This window comes from Octopus bimaculoides, chromosome 19, assembly GCF_046866305.1.
Source record: "Octopus bimaculoides isolate indiv1 chromosome 19, ASM4686630v1, whole genome shotgun sequence".
In the NCBI taxonomy this organism is placed as follows: domain Eukaryota; kingdom Metazoa; phylum Mollusca; class Cephalopoda; order Octopoda; family Octopodidae; genus Octopus; species Octopus bimaculoides.
The window spans coordinates 21,955,191-21,979,209 of NC_142946.1; the positions used below are offsets into that span (position 1 = coordinate 21,955,191).

At 36.8% G+C, this 24,019-nt stretch overlaps 1 protein-coding gene across 1 annotated transcript in view; it reads right to left on the reverse strand.

The window, feature by feature from the left end:
- Window positions 1-19,641, reverse strand: part of LOC106872953 (uncharacterized) — a 37,026-nt gene extending 17,385 nt beyond the window's left edge. Inside the window, exons 1-4 of the mRNA XM_014920133.3 lie at window positions 19,547-19,641; window positions 6,924-7,104; window positions 4,928-4,992; window positions 2,884-2,973 (exon numbers count right to left, since the gene is read on the reverse strand). Coding sequence (XP_014775619.1) covers window positions 2,884-2,973; window positions 4,928-4,992; window positions 6,924-7,104; window positions 19,547-19,622 — 412 coding nt within the window. The 5' untranslated portion in view covers window positions 19,623-19,641. The remainder of the gene's footprint in view (window positions 1-2,883; window positions 2,974-4,927; window positions 4,993-6,923; window positions 7,105-19,546) is intronic.
- Between the last annotated feature and the right edge of the window lie 4,378 nt (window positions 19,642-24,019).

Consider the following 24,019-nt stretch of genomic DNA (forward strand, 5'->3'; position numbering starts at 1 on the left):
AGATGTTCATATGTAAAGTGTATATCAGCAACACTGTTCTATATGCAGGGACAGTATTCTATTATGGAACTTATGTGATGTTTGTAGAGAGTCAGAAAGTGAGAGAGCTCAAATATTTTCTGAATCCGAAATAGTGGCTGGGTTGCGGCTTTTGATTTAAGTGTGAGGGATCATCAGTAAGGGTAATCGAAAATTGCCATTTGTAGTGACTTTGAGAGCTTTAGCTACATGCTGGCCAAAATTAGCAAGTGTCTTCTCAATATGCGTAGTGATTGTATATTTGTATTGTTGAAGAAACTAGTTTGTCATGTTTCCTTTGGAGCCGGTTTCAAAGATCTTTGTTCATGGAGGCATGTTTGACGTGAAATACATAGGTTGCATGTAGATAACTTCTGTGTGAGGAAGGTTAAGAAATAAAGAATTACATCAGCTGCATAGGAGTGAGCCTAATTAATAGTAATATCAAGCAAGTTAGAGAACTCTATCAGTAGAGACTACACCGGGGTGATTTGACAGGAAGCTTACAATCTGAGGTATGAAAGAATGATGAAACCCACAGGTGGGAAGCTTGTCTAACACTTTCTTATATCGGATATAGTCAAAGATTTTATCAAGGATAAATACAACATTAATTTTGCTGAACATTCCAATGTCAAAGAATTACTGGTGAGTGATATAATAGAACAAAACCCCAATAAACCAGGCTCTATGGAAGCAAAATTCAAGGTAAAGCAGAAAGTGGTTGTTAATGACCATTTCACATTTTAGATGTTGGAAACAAGAGTAATTGGCCATTAGTTAGAAGGATCAGAAAGGTTTTCCAAAGATTTATACAGATTCTTGTAAAGAGAGGACTACTGGAGAGCTTGGCATGGATAAGGGCTTGTTCTGGAGTGCAACATTAAGAGTAATGCAAGAATATTGTTAGGGTTAGTGACCTTGTTGATCTGATGCGATCAGAAGTGCTTTTACACTTTGATGCTGGCACTGTGGAATGGAGAAGGAAAATTTATGAGCTGTTTTGCATGTGTGTCTTGGGTGAAGCAAAACTAAGAGAAATTGTGGAAGCTTTATCATGGAAGTACTTCTTACAAAGCTATCATGATTAAGAATTGGTGGGTAGGAAAATTATGCAAAGAACAGGTTGCAATTTGGAAGGTTGATGAGCTTGATGGTTGCACTTTGTATATAAGCATTTTTTGTTATTTAGATGGTATATTGCATTAGTGGATAAAATCAACTCAATAAGAAGTGAATGAGTTCTTCCAGATGTTGTAAACTCTGACCCTGCATTGCCACATCTGCATTTGAACCAGCTGAAGGCTTTGGTTGTATGAGGGAAAGAAAGAGACATTCCAAGGAAAGAGTTTTAACAACCTGTTTAGCTGTCTCAAATGGCTTGGTAACCCTAATGTTATAGCCAATAATAATAAGCAGAACTAACTTCAAAGCAATTAGTTGCTTTGAAGTGTCATAAGGTTGGGAGGTGTAGTACATGAAAGTGTGTTGGATAGCCATGACTAGACAGTGGTCAGATAATCTGATAGACAGAGAGACAGTAAAGTTTAGTAAAGGTTAGGTTGGATCTGAAAAAGAGATCTGTTGTAGAGAGGTAAGGATTGTAAATGATTTGGCTTCTGGTCCAGCAGGTATCATGTAAATAGAGTGAGAGAGTCAAGATGAGTTCTGAATCTTGAATTCAATAAGGCTAATGACTTCAGAGAGGTGAAATAATATAGATGTCCTTGATATGGAATGAACAATTGTAGGCGGTTGGTGGTGTTTGGAGATTGGTAGAGGTAGCAGATGAATAAAGAGGAATTAAGAAGGAAAAGGAGTTTGAGTCAGAGAAACCTGAAATCTTTGCTATTAATATCTAGGTGAGAGGTAGAGAGAGTGAAGTCTACATAGGTACAGGTATCACTTTTCAGGGTGAAGTCTGAATATACAATGTAGCCTAAACAGTAGAAATAGATTCGAGAAAAGGGATAAGAGATTTTTGTCTCAATCAGGAACAAGATGTATGGTTTGCGAGCTAGAAATACTTGAAGAGTGAGATCTCAAAGAGATTGAAACCCTTGTAATTGAGGAGAACTGTTTAGCAGATTGACAATGATCTGCAGTTCATTTGATGTAGTTTTGATAGTAGTAGTAGGAAGTGACAACCAGATCTCATGAGTTTCTGCTTACATTGTAAGTAGCTTAGCAAGATCTCAGTGACCATGGCCTCTCAAAATCTTGTGCTCACTGAGGCACTACTCAAAAACTGGAAGAGAATAGGATATGGGACTATAATGCATCAATTGATAAGGAAGTCTCCCAAGGTGTTACGCATGGGAGAAGGTTTTCACTAGAAAACTTAATTCCATCTATATGCTCTGACAAACTGGAATTATGAAATGTGGAGCACAAATGTAGCTGTATGCAGGAGACACAACTGCGAAAGCATGAATATGTAACACAATTGGATGATAGATGTTTGTGTGCAGAGAATGTCAGGTACTTATGACACAGAATACCTAATAAAGTCTTTAGAAGAAATAGTGAGGTCACGTCTGTGAATAGTGAACTCCACAAACAGTGGCAATCAGCTGTATAGCAGATCTATCAAATCTATGCCAACATGGACAAATGGACATTAAAATGGTTATGATCACAATGAAAATATAACAGAAAATTTCACAAAATAAACTGGAAATTTTTAGGATAGTCGATATTTTCTTAAATTTCACATAAAAGTTTTTTGACTCATAACCTCACCAAAGCATATAATAAAAATACTTCAAAAGAAATAGGATAAATTAAAAATTTAAATATAGCTTTAAACAATAATCTTCATAAAGTGTGTTTTTAGAAGTATCAACAAAAAAGAATAAAACTTACAGTACATAGTCGTTAACTGTGATGCTAATTGTGGCATTTTTATTTCACAGAAAGCACTATCTCCAATCTGAATAACTGAGGCAGTGCAAGCTGAAAAAGAAGGACAAGTAGCAGTTAATTACTCCAAACCAGTAATAAATGTTCATATCAAAGCAATCTGAATCAGCATTAAACAATTGCTGACCAAGACTAAACTTCAATACTTAGCTATTCCAAACCAGGAATAGACTTCAATATTGTTATTCTAAATCATAAACAAACAGTTGTATTCTGATACTCAAAACCATAACTACACAGTTATATTTAGTTAAATGAAACCAAGAATAAGCAGTTGTATTCACTTACATCCAAACCACAACTAGCTGGTATGTGGGCCCCATCACCACTGGTCAAGCATAAGAGGGCTATAGAACAGAGTAATTGTGATTCACTAATTCATTTCTCTAGCATGCTAGTACTCTAGTAAGCTAGAGTACTCTAGCATGCTGGTATTCTAACAGGAATAGATGATGTGTGGACATGCAACATTTTCTCCATTGTGCACATTCTCTTCCTTTATCAGCAAGCCATGACAAAACAAAAGCTGTTAAGGTGAACTCACCACATGCCAATTAGTCTCTTCTGCACATCTCTCAGGTAGTGTGCATCCAAGCACCATTGGTTGATGATGGTACTATTTATGATTGTATGTGCCTTTTTGTTAGTCTGAGTAGATTAGGAGGAATAGGCTCCTAAAATGTGACTGGGTTGGGTGGGAATAATTGAATGCTGTTATTCAACTCCATGTTGGTTTGGTGGAGTAGAACTACAATCAAAAGAATCTAAATTATGACCATTTCATTTTTCTTTCAGGAATAGTGGACTCCAAATTACATTGTCCAATGATGGTAGGAATGCAGCTTGGAGAAGATTTAGTACTATTTCTAGCAGATCAAGCAACTATATAGCAGCTCCCTTCTTGGCTTGTTTATTAAATACCAGAAGGTATTTTTGTTTAATGGACTTGTTTATCAGCAATTTCCTCTACAATCAGTTTACCTTTACACATACATCACATATGTGCATGTAAGTTAATACTAGATTATTTACTGAATTCTTACTCAGTGATATAGTAATGTTGATTCTGATTGGTCAAAGCAGATCATATGATTAAATGTATAGCAGACCAGAGGAAAGTTACGAGTAAGGAAGGAATGCAAAGCTATTAAGATTTGCAGCTTTCAATTTTGTTTCATTTTGTTTGGAATGTGCAGATGCTTGGAAATTTTCCTCCAATGATGACAATTTGATATTTTGTATTTTCTGTCCAGATATATTGCAGATTGTTTTGATATTTGGAATTTTTCTGTTGGGTACAACCCACAATTTTGCGCTCTGATGAAAAAAGGGATGGTTCTATTGACAATGTTCTATCTGAGTTTCAGAGGAGATAAAGATGTGGGATTTTCCTGTTCCTTGACTTAATGGTGTTAAGGTGCTGCTACTCTTAGAAAGTGTTTGTGATAAGCTTTATATAATTCCAGTTGATATTATCCAGTATGGATACTTGATATACACTCTCTTTGGAAAGACAGAATCCCTTGAGTGAACAGATGGATTTTGACAATTGCAAGTTGGCTGCTAGATATAAATTTTCTGTTGTAACATGATATCTGGAAAGCAATGTTGTCCAGGCAAAATAGCTGACTTTAATATAGTCTGCACTGTAAAAAGCATTTTGTATTTATGTAAATATTGAATGTATTTTTACTCATAATTGTTTAGTACCACACCAGCCTGACTGAGTCAGCCTCTGATCAAATGCATCTAAGCCATGATCATGTCATGTTTCTTTCAGGAATAATGGATTACATTAACCAATGTGTACTTTTTTAAAATAGTAAGTTGCAGTTTGGAGGACTTTCTCCAACCAAGAAATTCAATCGAGACTTTTTGCATATAGCATTCACTACATCACCCTTTAATTTATCCAAATTATGATGCTGACCAGAATGTTAATACATTTTGTACCATTAAAGTTTAAAAGAGATTTTTAGTAACTTACAGGTAACTTTGTATTGAAGTATATTGACTGTTCTGTACATGACATATATACAGCTGTAACAATTCCTATAAAATAAAACAATAGGGTAGTGATTATAAGTACTTTAGGAAAAAATTGAATGATTTCAAAATATTTCAAGTGCATTGAATGAATTTGCTAACTATTGAAACACTGGTCCAAACAATAAAGTGCAATATTTTAAACGTTTCTGTGACAATATTTTTAATAAGAATACATTCAGCCTTTGTGATTTAATTCTCAGAATAATCAAGAATAATGAAACATTTGTGAAGTAACTTGCAGCAGGAATATTTAGCAACGTTCAAAACACCAACTCACTGCCTAATCACTGTATTCACAGGTAAGAAAAAAACCATAACCAAAGCAGAATGCTGTCAAGGACTGATGACCTTAGCAAAGAACTGACCACTTGAGTCAATAGATCCAGCTGATGTTTAACTCATTAAATCCCGCTGTTGTTGTGGGGATGAGGTGAACTGGAAGGAAAGGGGAGTGAGGCCCTACCAGACGAAGAAGAGGGAATGAGGAAATGAGGGAAGTAGGACTCATCTGGCTCCTGAGGTATATCATACCTCAATCATCATCAAAAAATTGCTGAAAAAGTACTTCTGTGACTTCTGATTGTGATCCTTCACAAAGGATTTCCAGGGATTTATGCAATTGACTCATCTCCTCCCCCAAAATTGCTGCCCTTGTGGCAAAATTTGAAACCATCAGGTTTACTGTTATAAAGTTAATAAAGGGTAACTTCTTACATATTAAAATCTTAACTATCTTTCATGTTTATAATGTTATGTCTAGCTAAGATTTAAATGTAAATTTGAACACTTCAATAAAAATGATTTCAGGAAAGTTGATATTGAATAAGCTGAGCCAAAGTTCATTGAAAAAAAAATATAAAACATTTTTCACTCTGAAAAAGTGCTAGGTAGACATTAATATAAAATATTAATATAACAAAATGCATTGAAAGACATTGATACAAAATAAAGCATATATTTCTTCTTCTCTGTTTCTCTAAATAAAACAAAACACGAGATATTTTTTATTTAAAATATTTTTTTAAAAAATTAATAAAATGTTTATTCTTATTCTGCATTGGATTGAATTAAATTGCCTATGTTCAGTTCACTGGAGGATGAAGGCCTCAGCATGTTCTACCTAAGCTAGTCTGAAGTAAGAGGATTGTTATAGAGCATGGTTTAGCAACATAGTTTTCTTTAACAGTTATAATTTGGTGCTGTTTGATTCTTACTAACTACATGGTTTTGGTACACTGGGCAGGGCTATAGTCATATGAGCACATTTAGCAGACAGAAACTGAAAGAAGCCTGTCATACCTATCTATCTATCTATCTATATATATGAAATAAATCGTTTTTAATGGTAGAATTCGAAGTTAAACCTGCTTCTGTCTCTCCTGCAGGTGCTAACCTGCAACAGGTTAAGAGAACCATTAACAACATTGATCTCACCATTTCAGAGGGTCTGTAAAGGACATGGGCACTACTCCTTCCTCTGGGCCCAACAAATGAAAAAAAAAAAAAATGTCCAAAGTGTTGGCCTCATGATTGCAAAATAATGGGTTTGTTTTCTGTAGCAGACTTTATGTGAAGCTCTTGAACAAGGCACTTCATTTCACATTGTTCCAACCACTTGGCTGAAAATGAGTAACATTTGCAACTGGGGTTAACCTTGGGATAGGCTAGCATCTGATGTAAGGGAAGCCTTCATGGGTAGGAGTAGCAACTTCCCGACACTTTATCAACTATAGAAAGATTTATCACGATAGCCGTAGTTAACTATGGCCTTGACTAACACACACAGATACAGTACAACAGAACAATAACAAATTTCTTTGGTGGAAATAAAAGTATCTATCTTTCTGAACAGTTAAGTGTGATAAGGCCATCATTAGATTATAATTAAGAAACATTCAAAGTTGATTTCAAAATTATAAATAAAAATAACTTACTTTGATTTCACTAAAATGATTGCATTTTTGGCATTTATAGCTTTATTGATGGTTTCATTAAAAGTTTGAATGTCTTCACAGGTGTAATCACCCCAATTGTTGTCATTAATGTTAGTGATTTTATTTTTCCCCTCTTCATATGAATAGAATTCTCCATGATACCAAGACGGGAAAATACAGGCTGTAATACATAAAAAGAAATAGATTTTTTAAAACAAAATTTTAAATTGTATTCCTACATAAAGTCCATGTTAAGGTTATCTAGATATTATTTTATATTGGCTATTATTTTATATTGTGAAATAGAATATGAACATTATTAATACAGAAGGGAGGTAAACAAGAGTTGCAATTAATAAAATAAGTGTCAGAGATGTAAATAACAGAATACAATATTTACAAATACAACAAGAAATGTAAAATATAAACAGTAGGAGTGCATCATTAGAACTTAATATGTAGAAAGTTTTTGTTCTTTCTTATTATCAAGTATAATAAATTCCATGCCCTTCTACTGTTACATTTGTGCAACTATTTGTTTTCTAACCAGCATCTAAGTAGTCAGGTACTCCAAAGATAAGATACCTTGAATGTTGTAATCACCTTGTTTTTGATGCTAGTTATATGTAAGTTACTCCTTGACCAGATCCAGTTAGAATTCTTTATGATTGATTTTGCCATTGCTTTTTGGGCTCTGGTCTTATTTTCCCAGATATTGAGAGCTGTTTCATGAGATCATAAGCAGATTTGCCCACAAACCAGTTTTCTCTCATTTCTATGGCAAGGTATCAGATTATTTCAAGTTGTTAGTTAACCCGATAAGTTTTACAGCCTTGCAGATCTTGGCTTCCTCTATTCTGCTTTCATATGGAACAATGAGTTCAGTGAGAATCACTTGTTTTGAGGAAAATAAGTGGAGTACAGTATCTGATCTCAAACAACTCTTGTTGACTTATTCATTCTCTTTTGGAAGTTATCCACTCCATCCAGTAGACTCCACCAGCATTATCCAGTTGGCACAACTGTTTCAAGCCATAAACTTTTTCCATGTGATGTGCAGACCATTGGTGGAGCTTCTGCTAGCATAGTCTTTCCTCTTGCAGTGCAAATCTGTGTGTTTCCATTAGGCTATTGTTGCCTTGTAGGAGATCAGCACATATTCCACTATTTGCCTTGACAGAACAGGTATACACGAACACCTGATTTCTACCATTTCACCAGGTTTGTATTCAAAGACAGGAGGTCATATACAGATCTAAGGGCAAAGCTGATCCTAAAAGGAACCACCACATGCCATGTTATTCTAGCTGAGACTTCTTTGGAATGCATTCTCCCACAATGTCTATTATACCTCAGGAGCCAGCTGGGTCATCTTGCGTGAGACTGATCCACAGGGCCAGATCAAGCCAAATGACATTAACTTCCTGTTACTTTGCTCTAGTTCTATGGATTACCTTCTCCAAACACTCTGTACCACTAAGCCAATATATACACGAACAAGTAGAATGAGCGACTTCAACAGTGACACACTCACGCACACACATAGATACACATACACACAAATTAAAGGCAATGAATGTGTGTGTGTGCGACTGTGTGTGTTTGCTGTTCACTGACAAAACTTTGTGCTGCATTACTTTTGTGAAGTTTTCTCAGTGAACAGGTCGTGGTTTCAAAGTGAAGAAAACATTTTGACACAAATGAAAATTTTATGTTCAAGTGAAACTGGTACTACTTAAATACAGGTGTTGTGTACAAAACATTTTAAATGTATGCTGTGTGGACGTGTAATGACACCCTAACCCTAACTAACTCTATAACTAGCCCTAACCTTAACCCTAAAAACTAACCCTCCCCTTCATATCGTTACATAGATGCATCAGGACCTTTGTATTTTAGTAGTACCATTAAACTAATGGTTTCTGTGTGTTCTTGAATGGCTTACAAACATCTACGCTGCAATTGTTTTTGCTTCAGCACACGATCTCAGATCAAGTCACTAGCTATGCAAGTACATCTCCGTAATTTTTTTAATCACTGTGGATAAATGCCAAACAATGACCTTCTCAAGCTCTCCAATATTTTAATTTCTAAACAGAAACAATTGGGAGCAGGAAGTGGGGTTGCAAAAAATTCATAATTTCTGAAATTTTCTTTTTTATAGCATATAAATGTATTTATGGGGAAAAAATATTGAAAAACATCGATACATGCAAGAGTGATATAGAAACGAGGAGGGTTGTCATTGGATGTGCTAGAAACAACAGCCAAATCGCCCTTAAATCACTCTGAAAATATCAATTTAAAAAAAAAATTTTACCAAAAATTCTCTTCCTATGGTTTTGAAGTGCCAAAAAAATTGGCCAAAATAGGTCTGATGAAGGAGGGGGTGTAAAGAAAGCTTACAAATCTTTTTTCATAAAAAGATGCCCCCCCCCCCCCCAATCATTTTGAATGAGGAAAATCTCTGAAAAAATTTTTCCCTACAAATTTCTTTATAATCGTAATCTATGCTGTTTGAAAGGGATTTATATAAATTTTCATTAAAAGCTACCCATCTTCCTGAAAGTTGTGAGGGAAAAAAGTCAGATTGTGTGAATTTTCCGAAACTCCTGTCCACCCCCTCACAAAAATTCTTTCCCATAAATCTTTATATTCTCTGAAGCCACAACATCTAAGCAGTATTTGTAGAAAATTTTGTTAAAAAGTATCCATTTTTCTGGATGTCATGAGGCAACAAAGTCGGGGGCATATACACCTGTAATGATGCCCTTTTATTTATATGATTTTTTCATTTCATGTTCATTTCAATCATTGTATGCAATGTTCTCTCTCTCTCTCACACACACACACTGCAAAGCTTACAGATGGGCTGCTGAATTGAAATCTCTATGTTGCTTTGAGGGGAAGGTAAAACTTGACAAACTGCTTCTCCCTCTGTTGTTGGACTACCGTAATGTCTGTTTAAAAACGAGAGATTATGACTGTGATAAAATAACGAAAGAAATACTTGTTAAGCAAGTGAGCATTATTATACAAAGAAATAATTAGACATAGAATATAAAAATTATTAGAATTGGGAATCAAATGTGAAAATATTATCAAGGGGTTAGCAGAAAACCACCCAAAGGGCGATCTTTCTGCTAGTTTATAATGTTTCCATATTTTAATAGATACTTATTTATAAAAATCTCATTATAATGATTGATTCACCAACATTTTATTCTCAAATAACATTTTGAATAACTATCAGAAACAGTTCTGATCTCTATTCCTTCCTCAGTGAAATATTGTTCTTGCTGGTCTAATTGAAACATTTAACAAATTTTGTTCTTTTATATTAGTACTCCGGTAGTCATTAGATAGCTTATTCCAGAACCATTTATGTATTCTTATGATGAAAGCCAGTTTGTATGTTAACAATCAATTTTGATAACTAATTGCATAAAAAAGACTATCTAGTCAATCACCTTGCTAGAAATCCTAACCAAATTCATTCAAACCTCACCCTATTATCTTGAAAAGAAAAGTCAGGATACACTGGCTCATGTAGTCTTTGATATACAAAAAGACAGTCACAACTGGAAAAACTTTTAACCATAAGATTGCTGAATTAGGGTTGACCTGGGACTATCGAAATCATCTAATATCTATTTTCCATGATGGTATGGGTTGGATGGTTTGACAGAGTTTGATGAGCTGCAGAGCTACATCAGGTCCCAGTTGACATTGTTTCTACAGAGCGATGCTCTTCCTAATGCTAACCATAGATGATGGTGCCAGAGCGTACTCTCAAGGTGCTAGAAGGTGAATATAAGGGAGAATATAGATTGTGGATCAGGAAGGAAGGAAAGGATGGGTAATTTCATAACAATAATACTAAGAAATGATTATGAGTTGTAATTGTCTGGTAACTGACTTGATGTGAAATGTGTCAGAAGTGAAACATCATAGAGGAATCATGCTAGCCTTTTAAAACTGACATGTACTGTTACATTAATTTCATTTTACATTGATACATAATAATGTATTTTTCTTCTTCATTTTAGCTACCATGTCCAGAATATAGGGCATAAACAATCATGTCTTGCCATGATTCTCTGTTCCTTGCTTTCTGTAACAGTTCCACTTCCTGATGTTTAATGCTTCTTTCATCCAGCCACTTCGTCAAGCTTGACATCCATATCATCCTACTCCTTCCTCTGCTTCTTTTCCCTTCAATCTTTCTGGTCGTTGCTAAATTCTCCAGGCTCTCTTTCCTAATCATACGACCAAGAAATCTCCATTGCATAGCTCCTATCTCATGAAGCAGTTTCCTATTTACCACAGCTTGGGTCATCAATTTTTCATTAGACACCTTTTCTGTCCATGTTCTCCTCATTATTCTCCTTAAGAACCACATTTCACAGCTCTTCAAGTACTTTCTCATTCTTGATGTTATAGACTTTGTCTCACTTCCATACATTGACACAGAGTGGACATAGCAATTTAATATGTAGATCCTGGTTATTGATGATCAGAGTATGGTTTCTCAAGATGTTATACAATACTTAGAAAGCAGATTTTGCCAGCACTATTTGTCTTCTGATCTCTTTCACACATCTTGAATCTCTTGTGATCAAAGTTTGAAGGTAGTTGAAAGATGATACCTGCTTAATGATTTAGTTGTTCCCTTTCAGCATACACTTTGTGTTTCCCTTCTTTGTCATCACCATACACTCTTTGTTTTCTTGCAATTTATGAACAGACTCTTCATCTTACTTTCTCTAACCACTACATCCAGAAGTCTCTGAAGCTCCTTTTCCAATTCTGCAAGTAAAACTGTGTCATCTGCTTATCTTATGTTTGTGATGTTTCTGCCTCCAACTCGAAGACCTTTTTCCTTCTTCAGTTCTCTTATGCTCAATTCATTATAGTAAGTGAAGAGACCTGGTGACATACACCCTTGTCTAACCCCTCTCCTGATGCCAGTGTATTCACTGCATTCTCCAGCCACCTTTATGCATGTCAATTGGTTCCAATACAGGCTCTACAAGATTCAGCAGGCTTTCCTATGCAGATCAAGGTTATTGAGCTCTTCCGATAACATGCTATCTCTTACTTTGTTGAAGGCCCGACTCATGAGACTAATTGTGGGATGATGCTCCCACTGCTCCTGATTTCTTCAGGAGTGCAATAAATTGAACAAACTAAATAAATAGCTATCCTTGGAGTTGATTGAATGATTCAGATTTTGGACAGTGTAGTGAATATATGCTTTTCAACTCTAGGCACAAGGCTCGAAATTTTGAGGGAGGGGACCAATTGATTAGATCGACTCCAGTATGCAACTAGTATTTAATTTATCGACCCCAAAAGGATGAAAGGCAAAGTCAACCTTGTCGGAATTTGAAGTCAGAACATAAAGACAGATGAAATACCGCTAAGCATTTCACCCAGCGTGCTAACATTTTTACTAGCTTGCTGCCTTAGTAGTGAATGTATGACCTTCTTAAAGATTAACTACATCATTTCATACCCCACTTCCATTTTAGTAGTACGTTCTCAAAAGTCTTGCATTCTGAATATACCACAATTTCTTTTGAAAGTCCTGCTGTTGACCAAGTTGTAGGAGGCCACTAACATATTTTGCTTAATGCATTTTAGTGAAACAATATCCTAAAATATCTAAAAACCTATTTCTTATTCCCAAGTTTAAAATTTTGATCAAAATAAATGCCATCTCAGCTTGTCATTGCTCAATTTGATATTCAGAAAATACAAGCCAATCTTGTGATTTTTAGCTCAAAATTCTGCGTTAGGCCTAAATTCAAATAAAATTCTTTCGAGTAGTTTTTGTTTGCCTTAATGATAAAATTTGGGTGAATGAAACTGGAGGATATTTATGGATTGAAGATGTGTGGAACAGGCACTCAAGTAGAGTAAGAAGGGAAAAGAGCTTGTTGGTTAAGGAAATTTCCAGAACCCATTTAACAACATCAAGAAGCATATAGAATAAAATAATACTATAACCACAATCTATATCTTATTTTTTACTGAATTCAATCATTGGACTGTGGCCATCTAGAGCACTCTTTAGAAGAGTTTAGTAAAAAAAAAAAAAAAATCAACAGTAGTGCTTATTTCATAAGCCTGGTACTTGTTCTATTGAACTTTTTTGCTGAACTGCTAAGTTATGGGGATGTAAACAATCCAACACCAGCTATCAAGCAGTGTGAGGGTCAAACACAACACAAAGCCACACACACACACATTGACAAGCCAGCAAATTTTCAGGTGAAACTAGTCTAGTGAACTAGCTTTGCTTATGGGGTGATTATCTCCCCTGTCAGTATATGAACATGTGCTTCCTTGCAGCTCTAAGAGTTTTAACTCTTATTTCTAGCAATATAAATACTACCTAGCACCATCAGATACAATTAGTAACAACTGAATTTTTCCTTTTTGGTTTTATTCTGAGTATAGCTGCCTTCGTTATTTTGTAACTTTCACATTAACATTTCACTAAATCAGCCATAAATTTATATGATAAATATATATGCTGACAGTTTGGATTTAGCCAAACCATTCAGTAATGGAGTAGTCACTACTGACAAGCCTGCAATTTTACAGGCAAAACTAGTCTAGTCTAGTGAACTAGCTTTGCTTATGAGGCAGTTATCTCGCCTGTCAGTATATGAAAATGTGCTTCCTTGCAACTTAAATGCTTTCTTTGATGTCTATGTCCTTCACTCCAGTTCATGGACAAAGACAATATTAAACTGTACTTCCACTACTAAAATTATACCAATTTGTTGTCACAAAGGATTGTTCTGAATTTGGATTCTTCAAAGTGAGTTCTTTGTTCAACACCAGCCTGTCCTTAACTGCATGACTTGAATTGGCTGTTTTTATTTCATCTTTGTGTTCTTATGATGTGAACAGAGTCTCTCTTACAATAATGGATCCCTTTTGAAATATTGTTCATCTACAAATAAACAATATCACAGCTACCGTCTATTTTAACCAAACAATGTACAACCACAGAGTATTCACACACACACACATCACACCCTACTCAACAACATAAAATACAAATTGTCATTCACTAGTTGACTCACTTTATATCAACAAAAACTGCTTACCATGTCTGGCAATAAGAACTTGGCAAATTGCCCACCAATGGACTTTATGTACCTCATTTCTTTGATCATAAGCTCCTTACCAAATTGCAACCTTGCATTATGTGCTAACCTGGCTCTCCCCAACCTATACTATTAACTCAGGAGTATTCCAAAGCTTAGTATTCCTTTTGGTGTATTAACAATTCACTCTTCCTTAACCTTCTGCCCCCTCACTAGTCATAATACCCAGCTAACACATCAGAGTCATTACAAATACAATAGTTAGCAATTCTTTGATAATTTCATACGGCTACCTTATATATTACCTTGACCAGCCAGACTGTTGAATGTCATTTGCAATCTACCAGCCACAACATTTCATTCTCGATCTCACCCACCTTCTCCATTATGGTACCCTTATTCTCTTTATATCATCAATCCACCTGAGTGGAGGCCTTCCAAGTAGTAGTTTCCACTTATTCAGGTACCACTTAACTGCACGGGGCCACTGATTATTAGTACACTCTATAACATTTCTGGTCCATCTGAGCTTGTTCAGATGGTATTTGGTGAGAATGTCCTTCACTCCAGTTCTTTCACAAATCTGCTCATTTCAGATGTGATCTCTCAAGGAGATTCCCAGCATCAACCTTTTGATAGCTCTTTGTGCTGATATTAACCACTGTTCCTCCTCCTTCATTGTAACCCACATTTCACTTGCATAGAGCATTGCAGGTAGAACCATGCTGTTGAAGAGATTTGCATGAGTGGCTTTGTTGAGGTTTGCTTTCAGCATATCCTTCACTGAATAAAACGCTCTCCAGCCTGATCTTATTCTCTGTGAAATCTCATTATTCATGTTGTATCCCATGGTTATAGCTTGGTCAAGATACACATAACTTTCCACCTCCTTGATTTCATCTCCAACCACAACTTGACTGAGTATCATGTCCTTGGGCTGCTTGTACTTTGTTTTTGCACAATTGATCCTTAGGCTGACTGCCAAACTGCAGGTATCCAGCTTGTCCAGCATGATCTGTAACTGCCCATGTGATGAATGTAATATCATCTGCAAACCAGAGATGGGTGAGCAGCTCACTATTGATTTGCATGTCACTGTTCCAGTCAATTTCTCTGATGATCATTTCAAAACATGCTGCGATGAGTTTTAGAGATGATATCTCTTTGTCTGACTCACTTCTCAACTGAGACACATACAGGTGATGATAACAAGGCCATGGCTGTAGGGCACTCCGAATTTGTCTCTCTAAGGAGGTTCATGTATTGTGCTGCAACACCTTGCTTCACGAAGCTGAAGATCTTTTTATAGTCAATGAATATGACACACAGAGGCAACCAGTGCTCTTTCACTTGCTCAAACAACTGTATCAGAATAAATGTGTAATCCATTGTGCTGAAGTTCTTTCTAAATCCTGCCTGTTCATCAAACTATTGCAATAATTAGCATACAATTATATTCATAAACAGATTGTATATGTGAGACAGGAGATATATTGGGTGATAGTTCCTGAAATCACCCTTCTTGTACAACAGGATGGTGTTCGGTTCTTTCCATTGTGAGGGTATATGACCTTCTCTTATGTAGTGACTGAAACACAGAGCAAGGACTTGCCACAGCTGCTCTATGCCAGCCTACGTTTCAGATGTTATACCATCCTAGCCCAGTGCTTTGCTCTTTTTCAAACTGTCACACCAAAACAGATGGTACTTCTTGTACTCTGTATGACAATGGAGGATGACTGCCACAGTAGATTTGAAGATATTGGTGTAGAAGGTTTGGCAAATCTCCATTTCCTCCTTTCCATTCACTTAAGTGCTCACTACATGTACTTCATTGACTCGGTGTGGCTGTGGTGGTTGGGTATATGTACATATACCCTGGCAGTCCAACCTAGCCACAAAGGCACCAAACTAACAAAGTGGGTATAAAGAGTATTCTGTAGAGGCTGAAGGTAAGTTAAACTGAAGAGGTGAATGGCCTTCCTGCCTTGCCAGTGGGGTGGCATCATTTAATGGCTCAAACAGCATGAGGAAATGGGCCACAGTCCCCTGTGCACCAATGAAACAGTGAGAGGATGCTAAAAGTCTCTGGTGCCCAGAAGCGGCCACAGAAAAGGACTAAGCTTATATGTACCTATAACTGTAGAACTTTGGTACAAGGGACTGGACTGAACCATCTAATGGAAGAGAAGGGTAAGATCAAGTGTGATGTGTTAGGACTTTGTGAAATGTGTCAGAGAAATGAGTTGAATGCAAAATGGAAGGATGGACGCATTGTGAGATTGAGATATGCAGAAGGTCCTCAAGCAGTCAGAGGCATCGGGTCCATTGTCAGCAAGGAATGGGCTGATAAGAGTGCTAAATGTTCAACCCCAGAAAGTCAACCATGAAGATCATGAAAGCCTACAGTCCCACCAATGGCAATGTGGAAGATTTTTATGATGAGCTGGAACAAGTTCTAGTCGGTAATTCCAATAATTAGCATACAATTATAAATCATAAACAGATTGTATATGTGAGACAGGAGATATATTGGGTGATAGTTCCTGAAATCACCCTTCTTGTACAACAGGATGGTGTTCGGTTCTTTCCATTGTGAGGGTATATGACCTTCTCTTATGTAGTGACTGAAACACAGAGCAAGGACTTGCCACAGCTGCTCTATGCCAGCCTACGTTTCAGATGTTATACCATCCTAGCCCAGTGCTTTGCTCTTTTTCAAACTGTCACACCAAAACAGATGGTACTTCTTGTACTCTGTATGACAATGGAGGATGACTGCCACAGTAGATTTGAAGATATTGGTGTAGAAGGTTTGGCAAATCTCCATTTCCTCCTTTCCATTCACTTAAGTGCTCACTACATGTACTTCATTGACTCGGTGTGGCTGTGGTGGTTGGGTATATGTACATATACCCTGGCAGTCCAACCTAGCCACAAAGGCACCAAACTAACAAAGTGGGTATAAAGAGTATTCTGTAGAGGCTGAAGGTAAGTTAAACTGAAGAGGTGAATGGCCTTCCTGCCTTGCCAGTGGGGTGGCATCATTTAATGGCTCAAACAGCATGAGGAAATGGGCCACAGTCCCCTGTGCACCAATGAAACAGTGAGAGGATGCTAAAAGTCTCTGGTGCCCAGAAGCGGCCACAGAAAAGGACTAAGCTTATATGTACCTATAACTGTAGAACTTTGGTACAAGGGACTGGACTGAACCATCTAATGGAAGAGAAGGGTAAGATCAAGTGTGATGTGTTAGGACTTTGTGAAATGTGTCAGAGAAATGAGTTGAATGCAAAATGGAAGGATGGACGCATTGTGAGATTGAGATATGCAGAAGGTCCTCAAGCAGTCAGAGGCATCGGGTCCATTGTCAGCAAGGAATGGGCTGATAAGAGTGCTAAATGTTCAACCCCAGAAAGTCAACCATGAAGATCATGAAAGCCTACAGTCCCACCAATGGCAATGTGGAAGATTTTTATGATGAGCTGGAACAAGTTCTAGTCGGTAATTCCACATACACTGCTGTGATGAGACCTCAATGCAAAGGTGAGCAAAGGACGACAGGCTCGGAGAGTGGAATGAGAGAAGAGAGCATTTGGCCCATGGCAGAGGTGAAAAGGCTGTACATTGGGCACAGCCTACTCAAGAAGATGGAGAAGAACTGGGCCTGGATAGCATCAAATGCAAAAGACCAAAAGATCGACTACATTCTGGTCAATAAATGACACATTACAAGATGTCTTGCTACATAAACTGGAATCTCTTTTTAGAGCACAAAAAAAAAAACCTTCAACCCCAATCAAAGTTCATCTATGAACCTCCACTGGAATATTGTTCACATGTGAAGACAATATTCTGTTTCTATGCACACACCAATATCCAAAAGAAAACTTTTCAATTGAATTGCAAAAGTTTGCCTTGCTGTTTCTTCAGACTACCATTTCTACCAATTGCAACAGTTTCTTCTCTCCTGAACTAGTTAGCTGTACATCTTATCTACCTAAAACCCACCTAGGCAACTGGTTTGTCTTCAAAGATTCTATCTTAACCATTTTACCCAGTCCGCCTCTTCCTCTTCATGTATGTACCTCTGGAATTTTAAACTAGCCCATCTTTCTGCAAACGTCAAGAGAATATAGTGTTTAGGTCTATATTGTGTTCTGTTCATGTATTTACGTTCTTATCTAACATCGACCGCCAATATTTAAAATGAACATTAACCTCAAACCTCTCCAGTTTGGAAAGACTTCTTTTGACGAACATATTACATAAAATAACAATTAAAAAACATGCTGATACGTTCAGCATAACGTAATAATAATATTACTATATTAAGAATATTCTAAAATCTTGCCTACTTCGAGGGATCATAAAACATGCACACAAAAATATCAACAGCCACATTCGGCATAACTACAGGGTTTTACCCAAAGCCGTTCATCGAACAACTAATTCTAATTAAATGCGAGTCAACAAATTAAAACTACAGTTGGTATTCTACCGAAAGAATTCCTTATTGTTTTTAAAAGCTGACGTGAAATCTCGACGAATTGTGGTTAAAATTCATTTTCCTTTTAAATCTAAAAGAATTCTTGGCGTGGATTGTAAGTATAATATGAAGGTCAGATCATTGAACATTACTACCATGGTATCCTGTGGATCAATTAAAACGTTTTTTTTTTTTTTTTTAATCTCAAGGAGGTACAAAGCTTTGCGTATGATGCAGTGAATGAGAATATATGACCTTCTTACTTTTTACAATAGTATAAGTGATAGGAAGTGCAATGGCCACAATCGAGAAGAGAAACTATGTCGCGGACTAAATAAAATGACTCATTATGAAAATATTCAGTTTGGAAAATATATATAACATATGACGACAATCTTTGATATACAAGAAGGTTATTTTGAGAAGATATTAAGACTAGTTGAATAAATCAACATTTTTAAAATCAAGGAAAGAAATGTAAAATCAGAACTGGAAATGAGTGTCTAGGGAAAGGAGTTAATGGAAATCCGCGCTAATTGTCTTTTGTTGTTTGGTGTAGGATTTCTCAGTTCGATGCTGGAAAAGCCATTTGTTATAAATAAAATGAAAACAATTTTCAAGATGTACAAACGTGTCCTTAAACTCGGAAAAACAAGACATACAGCTTTAAAAATAAACTAATCACTGAAAAGTAGACATATACCGTATATAACTACAACGTACCGTCCCACACCTTATTTGATATAATAGGATATAAAAGTCCTAAAAAGTTTCATTATGAAATAAAATATTTTGATAAAATTTAAACAACGTAAACAATGAAGAACTGTGAAAAACTAAAATATATATCTATAAATACTGAAGGAATTTCAACAAGTTGACGAAATAATTATATGGGAGCAACGATTTAACCGTAAACAACGTTAAATAAATCAATTGATAGCAGATGAAAGAAGTTCATTTACAAGTTATCAGCTTTTTTTCTGTCGTTCATTAGAAAAAACACTTACCTGCATTACATCTTAAAGAAGTGAAGATATATAAGAAAAGCAATAACCATCGTAAATCCAACAGGTATGTCGCCATCTTTACATTTAATTAGGTCAGTTTTTCTCGATCAGGTAAGGATAGGAAGGTAAGTGGTTGGTTTTACACCTGTGCTGCCACCTATCTAGGTAATCAACAGTGTGACGACAGTCTAAGCCGTGTGAAATCGTAACTTGGTTCGTCTTTATTTACAAAAATTGATTGCTTTTATTAGGACATATCATGTGAAATATGCATGCTATTTGCTTGTTGTAACCAACAGATAATGTCGTGCACGGACTAGATAGAAACCAGTTTATTAACTGACTGCCATAGCATTGATTGAAAAGCGCTAATTAAGAAACCGTTCTTTCCTAACTATAAAACATTAACTGGAACATGTTTGACGTTACATGGTTTCATGTGATGACGGAGTGTCCTGGATCCAAAGAGATGAACTCAATATCTCGTGTTGATTACCGCCAGGCATCTTCTGTACATTGAATGCACTAAAATTGAAGAAGGCCATTGGGATTTAAAAGGTTGATAGTTGCAATAGAGACATTAGTCTCTCTCTATCACCTTTCAACATAGTTATATATGAAGAAACAGTAGAACAATTAACAACATAATAAAAATAAGTTTTATTTTTGATGATGCTTGGTTTTACAAATCATGTGTCATTCAGCTTAGCAGCCGCTGATTAGTTTGTAATCGGTATTGGAAGGTTAAGAGCTTCCTTGATGCATGCCAGAGGAGCAAGTAGCTATCACATCGAAAGCGTCGTGGTGAAGAGTGCTTCGTTGAGGGGTAAGGTGTTGTCACGTCGAAGGTATCGCTCTCAAGAGAGTTATAAAACGAAAGTAACTCTTTAAGTACTAGTTTTACTACGCATGCGCACTCGAGGGGCTTCCGGAAAGGCAAGTCCCTTGCGCATGCGCAGATTGTACTTCTTCAATGGCGGCTATAAATTCGTGCCACTACAGGATAGTAGCCCAAACTGTTAAAACTTGCAGTGAGCTGTGCTGCAGTTGTCAGCCTCAAACGGATATCATTTAGCTTTCTTTGGATTTCGTCACACAGGTCATCTATAGGGTTCAAGTTCGGACTTTCGGCAGGCCATGGCAGTGTCTGGGTGTTGTGCTGTTGGAGGAAGCCTGGGATCTTTTATAAAACGGGGGCCACATTTTTCATTAATGTTTTACGTAGTGTTTTTGGTACCGAAAGACTTTCAAACTTCGTATACTTATCTATTTTGTGTTATAGAACAGAAAAATATTTTTGTATTCGAATTTATTTCATGTAAAAAATTGTCTTATTTCGATAATTTCAACCAATCCCTGACAAGTATTCAGTTGTTTATATTTACTCCTTTGGCTGATTAAGCGGTAGCTTCGTTTTATTTGCTTTTTTCATTTTCTTTTTTTTTTCTTCGTTTTATTTGCTTTTTTCTTTTTAAATTTGCTGTTTTACCCTAACCCTAACCCTATCACCGATAGAACTGTTTCAGAATCGTTTGTTTATGTAGTCGGCACTTAATGTATATCGGCTGAATGGACGTCAGTGATTGGTTGAAATTACAGAAATACGACAATTTTAACATGGAATAACTTAGGGATTTCTTTTTTTGTTAAGAAGACTAAGAGAAAAAGATGTTTTATATGACACATTCTACCAGTGTTCCAAGTTTCAAAGTGTTTCGTTAATGAAAAATGTGGCCCCCGTTTTAAAAAAGATCCGAAGCCTGTTTTCAACCTGGTAGTATGGGTACAGGCGTTGTCATGTTGGAACACATGATTCCAATGACGGGCAAAGTATGGTGCAATGTGAGACCTCAACACTGGTCGATGTAGTGAGCAGCAGTCACTCCATTGCCCCAGCCTTGGCTGATATTTTGGGACACCACTGGTCCAAGTTCCCAGTTGAGTGCAATCCCACCCCATACCATGATGTTCTGTTCTCCCCATGAGTCTCTCGCTACCACACAGTTATCGACATGGTGTTCATCTCTTCTTCTCCAAACCCTAGCTCTGCCACCTGTCACAAAAATGCAATATCGACTTTTGTCAGAGAAGATTACAGTCCTCCACTGCTGGTATCACGAGTTCTGACATTTTTGAGCCTACTGCAGATGTGCCTATCGATGATGATCTGTAAGGATGGGGCCTCTAGCTGGATGGCGACAAGACAGATTGAAAGATTTCAGATGGTGGCAATCTGTCTCTGCACAAATGGGTCTGAGGTGAGTCCGTATGGTTTGCCTAGCTAATTCTGTTGCCCTCTGGAATTGGTCCTGCAACTGCTGTCAGTGCAGGTGGCAATCTTGACATGCTGTTGTAACCCTTAGTCGGCCACTATTTGTGGCACGTATTGTTTCCTCAGCTGCTCAACTGTCCAAATACTGCAGTTAAAGTCATTGGCAATAATCCATGGACAATGACCAGCATGGAGACATCTAATGGCTTGCTGCCTCTGATTTCATGTCAGTCTTGGCATGCTTGCTGCATTCAGGAAATGAATGATAGGGTGGTAAATTTAGGTGCCTTTTATACCCAATAAATCAATGTTTTTCTTGTGCATCATGCTTTTCATAAAGATGCATTAACGAGCATTACCATGTTCATGAAAAGCGAGCGAGTTTGAACCCTACATGCAATCCTTGTGTTTTCAAAAGAGAGTGGTGTTGCTGGTCAGTGACATCTTCCTGATGTCAAATTACCAAGAAATGTGATAAAATCCATATAATCTCAATATTGTATGCAAAACAAATAATCTTTTACAGTGCGACATTTCTTTTGTAGTTTAGTATATATATATATATATATATATATATATATATATATAAGAGATGTCTTCCTGGGGCTATAAACGTCAGTAGCACAGTCCTTTATGGGATGCCGCACTTGGTCAGCAATTATATGTTATGATTCCATATTGCTACTGTTTATATCTCACTCTGAGATTTAATATAGCTTATTTCTTCTTTTTCGAAATCAGCAACAGTTTGTTGCAGGAAAAAACATAGTATTTTGCGAGTGGAATGAGTTTTCATCACTAGCTGGTGATTAGCACATGCTGAGGATGGGTAGCCACTCAGAAACTCGAGTCCATGTGCATCATGTAAGGCTAGAGATGGGAGCAATTACCTCCCTTTGAAAATACTAATTGGACACAGAATGTGTGTCATTAGCCAGCTGGAAGAGATGTCTTCCTGGGTCTATAAACGTCAGTAGCATAGTCCTTTATAAGACGCCACACTTGGCTGGCAATTATGTTACGATTCCGTATTGCTACTGTTTATATCTCGCTCAGAGATTTAAAATAGCCTATATGTATATGGAGGTTATGAGAGGTAATGGTGTCAATAAGACCCAAAGGTGTCAGGTAATGCTGAGTAAGTGCTATGGACAGACCATAGTTAAGGTCCAGGTTCGGTGATTATGCAAATAAGGAGTCCAACGTAGGTCATATATTAGCATGTGTATATATAAAAAAATTTTTTTCAGAATGATATAAAAATCCAAGGCTGTGAAGATTTTAGAACATTTATAAATAAAAGGACTTACAGCTGTTTCCGGGATGTTTTTTGTATCCCTTCATCGGAGACAATGTGAGAAAATGGTTAAGCAATAGTTAATTTAGATAAGATATGAAATAGAGAGTGAAGTGGAGGAATGAAAATAAACATGAGACATGCAGGGATATTGCATTTGTAGATCCATTATTTAGGCAGAATGGTATACATATAAGTTTACAATACCTTGTGAGTAAATTCCAGTAGTATTTAAAATTGGTCATTCAAAGTATAGAATTTGTATACAGTGCTATTGAATCGAGGGTTTTATTTAAAGTGACATAAAAGTAGGGAATGTATTTGTAAGGTCAAATTGAAAACAGGAAGAGAGGAATAAAGAAAAGCAAGGAAAGAGATAATAAAGAGATGAAGAGAGGGAAAGTGTACCAGTTAGTGGTCAATCAAGATAAATTGAAAGTGGGAATGGAGAGGTGAGGGTGATAAAGAGAGAAAGATCTTAGTTTGTAAAAAGATGATAGGGTAAAGAGTAAAGGAGTGTCAGATAAAAGGAGTGTGGGGGTGGGTGATAGAGTAAAGAAAGAGAGGTATAATAGTGCAAAAAGTAAAGGAGTGTCGGGTATGTAGAGATAGAGCCTAAGTGATGGGGAAGAGAGAGGGGGTAGTAATATGGTGGAATGAAGCCAGTATGCTCCGATGGATGTGTAATGTCAGTGTGCATACTCAACAGAATGTTAGTATCTTGAGAGAAAAGTCAGACCCAAGAAGCATCAGTTGTGGTGTGCAAGAGAGATGATTGTGCTGGTATGGTCATGTGGCGAGAATGGATGAGGATAGCTGTGTTAAAAAGTGCCACACCCTAGCAGTTGACGGAACCTGTGGAAGAGGTAGGCCCAGGAAGACCTGGGATGAGGTGGTGAGGCAC